The 3,463-nt window shown below is 38.6% G+C and overlaps 1 protein-coding gene across 1 annotated transcript; it reads left to right on the plus strand.

Annotated features, from left to right (window-relative positions):
• Positions 1–293: 293 nt before the first annotated feature.
• On the plus strand, positions 294–2,055 carry LOC104447621 (peroxidase 27). The gene is given in 5 exon segments (XM_039314133.1): positions 294–579; positions 841–1,026; positions 1,298–1,340; positions 1,343–1,462; positions 1,636–2,055. Coding segments are annotated over 5 exon segments (981 nt in total). The 5' UTR covers positions 294–354; the 3' UTR covers positions 2,043–2,055.
• The last annotated feature ends 1,408 nt before the right edge of the window (positions 2,056–3,463 follow it).

Here is a 3,463-nt window from a genome sequence, read left to right on the forward strand (position 1 = left end):
TTTCATCTTCCATGTGTAGATCATGATCATGTTTCTTCGATATCGATTCGGTGGAGTAAATCCAGCAAGCCCTTAAATTAAACCAAAGTCAAAGTCTCAACGCCATGTTCTAATTAAGAGAGTGGATCCATACAAAATCATGGAGGAGTTAGCACCCAAGTTGGCTCATGCGAAGATGCAAATCGTATATAACAAAAGCATGCTGAACTGTCGTGCGAATGACAGCCCATAAATCATAGCTTAAGAAGCTGGTGCGAAGTATATAAAAGGCCAAAGCGGTTTGTTGATGGAAACATCCACACCAAAACACTAAGATCAAGCGATAGTAGTCATCGTTCTTCTTGGCACAAAGCAATGGCTTGTCCGAAGCTCTTCTTGTCTTGTTTGTTGCTTCAGTTGATGTTCTTGTTCCTTGTCCCTGAGGTCGCTCACGGTCAGGGTCTCAAAGTAGGGTTTTACCAGAAGACCTGCCCAAATGCAGAGGCCATCGTGAAGAAGGTCATGGATCAAGTCATGTCCGTTGCACCGAGTCTCTCTGGCCCTCTCTTGAGGATGCATTTTCACGACTGTTTCGTTAGGGTAAGTGAATGAATGAGCGCACGTACTTCTCTTCCTACTTGTGCTTGGGAAGAGTACTATCTTATGAGCACCTGTATAATGACTGAAAAGAATGGTTTTTACTTTCATCGAACCATCTGCTAAACATCAATTAGAACAAGTTATAATCTAACGAATGGTGTTTAGCCCCTCAACATACTTTTCTAGATTCATCCGTGGATACGAACTGTTTTCTGCATGAACTCACAGTCGAATAGTGTTTCTTTCTGGGTTTTTCCACAGGGTTGCGAAGGTTCAATACTCTTGAACTCTTCGACCAATCAAGCCGAGAAGGACGCGCCACCGAATCTCAGCCTTCGCGGTTACCAGGTGATCGATAGAGTCAAAACGGCGTTGGAGAAGGCATGTCCCGGCACCGTTTCGTGTGCTGACGTTTTGGCCATCGTCGCAAGAGATGTCGTCGTCGCGGTGCGTATATGCATATGTCACTTGCATTATTTATTCATTCTAATTTTAATGTTCCTCGTTTACATATGACATCAGTAGAAATCTCGATTTTCACAAACAATCCATCCTCTCTCATTGGAAAAAAAATTCCACCCATACGTATCTTCTGATCTAATTACTGCTTGTCAAAACCGAGATTATTTTCACATCGTGCATCATGAAACTCAACGATTTTTCCATAAGAAAAAACATATTTATATAGGAATTGGGTTTCTTTTTGTTGTCACTTTAGACCGGAGCACTTTCCTATGATGTGGAAACTGGACGAAGAGATGGAACGTCTCTAGTTTAAACGAGGCGCTTAACAACTTAGTACCACCTAATGCCAACATTACAACTCTGAAAGCAGATTTTGCAATGAAGGGCCTCAGTGTGAAGGACCTTGTCGTCCTATCAGGTAACACTTAATCTTCAATTGCTTCATATGCTTTATCGATTATTTTGTGGAAATTGACATAGATTAATAGGAAGAAACTATAATTTGAGCACGAGATTCATAAACAGTCTGCACTGCAAGGAAAACGTAATTTGTAAAGTCAGATCATGCTAATTCTGATTTCTGTTGACCAGGTGGCCACACCCTTGGAACTTCACACTGCTCTTCCTTCTCCGACCGCCTCTACAACTTCACCGGAAAGGGCGACACCGACCCCAAGCTCGACTCTAACTACATAGCAAGACTAAAGCTCAAGTGCAAGCCGAATGACCAAACCACCCTCGTTGAGATGGACCCAGGAAGCGTGAGGACGTTCGACATCAAATACTTCGATCTGATCCCGAAGAGAAGAGGACTCTTCACTTCGGACGCCGCACTTCTTGATGATAGCGAAACCAAGGCGTACATTGACCTCCAGATCAAGACCGGTGGATCCACCTTCTTCAAGGACTTTGGAGTGTCAATGGTGAACATGGGTCGGATCGGCGTGCTCACCGGAACGGCTGGTGAAGTCAGGAAAGTGTGTGCAAAGGTTAATTAAAAGTCTACGAGGACGATGCATGATGAAGCATGGAATAATTGGAAGTAGTCCATTATTGGTGTTAACTCTGTTTGTCGGTCTATCATTTGTTCTTTTTGTATTATCTGTTTGTTGCACGTTCTACGTTAGGTTCCTCTCATTGTTTCCACGCGGCAACTATTTATTCATTTGGTTTTGTTAAATTTTCGGGTAGGCAGATTCTTGATTTTGAACAATAAAAGAGGATATATGTTGAAATATTTCACACATCTGACTATATGGTTTTGTACTATTTATATGCTTGTAGTCTCCCCGCACCTACTATCTTAAGCTTTTTAGTTGGATTTTCTAACAATAACCTATTCGCAAGCTTGTGTATCTTCAAGAATATGAACGTGTTCTCTACTGCTACCGATTGCATGCATGTTTGATTTGTTATAGCTCCAGAGAGCTTGGATTACCAAGGGAAATACAATGTTGGAGTCATTTGATGCTCGTATTTCGAGAATCTAATTAACTACTAGCAATTTTGCTACGAGAAAAAGATTTAAAGTACTTTAGAGTGATTGTCATATCACGTGATAAACTAACCTGTACTCAATTGATCGATCTCTTTTTATAGGATGATAAAAATATCATAACAAATAATAACACTAGTGAACTTATTAAAATGAAGGGAATTCTTGATTTTCACGAGAATAACACTAATATATGCACAAAAGTGACAATGTATGAAGCACCGACATTCTTCGGGAGCTTTCTTGTTGTGTTAAAATATCCGACGCTCTTCGATACTTAGTCAATATATATCGAAAAATTTGATACCTAATCAACTCTTCTAACATTTCGACACTCGAGTCCAAAATTCTAATATGCGAGTTCAAAATTCGACACGTAATCCTGAATGTAGTGGTCAATTTTAAAATTTTTGAATAAATAAGGAGTCAAAATGTAAATATGTACAGAAATAAAAAAAATAAAAAATAAAAAATAAATGGTGAAAAAAAGAAAAATATAGCCTTCTCTTCTATTCCAATTCTCACTTCCTACAGTATACAATTCATCCCCGATTTTTTTTTCCTCTTCTCTTCCGATATACTCTAGCACGAGTTCAAAATATGGATTGCTTGCTTTTGGTCCTCCAAATTTTATGGATTATTGCACTGTAATTGAATTTATCAAATTGAAACAATGAATGACATAAACAAATGGTGTATTAATTTTTAGTGTAAATTCATTCTAAACTCTTATTTATTTATTTATTTATTCATTTGTGAATTTATATCAAATTAATTTGATTAAATAATCATAAAAATGATAATTTGTCATGCATATATACGTGTCCTAATGTGTCGAAATTCTCTATTTTTAGAAACGATATATCGGCGTATCATGCCATGTCGTGTTGCGTGTCACGTGTCGGTAGCGGTACTATTTAGATG

Source organism: Eucalyptus grandis, chromosome 5 (genome assembly GCF_016545825.1).
Source record: "Eucalyptus grandis isolate ANBG69807.140 chromosome 5, ASM1654582v1, whole genome shotgun sequence".
In the NCBI taxonomy this organism is placed as follows: Eukaryota; Viridiplantae; Streptophyta; class Magnoliopsida; order Myrtales; family Myrtaceae; genus Eucalyptus; species Eucalyptus grandis.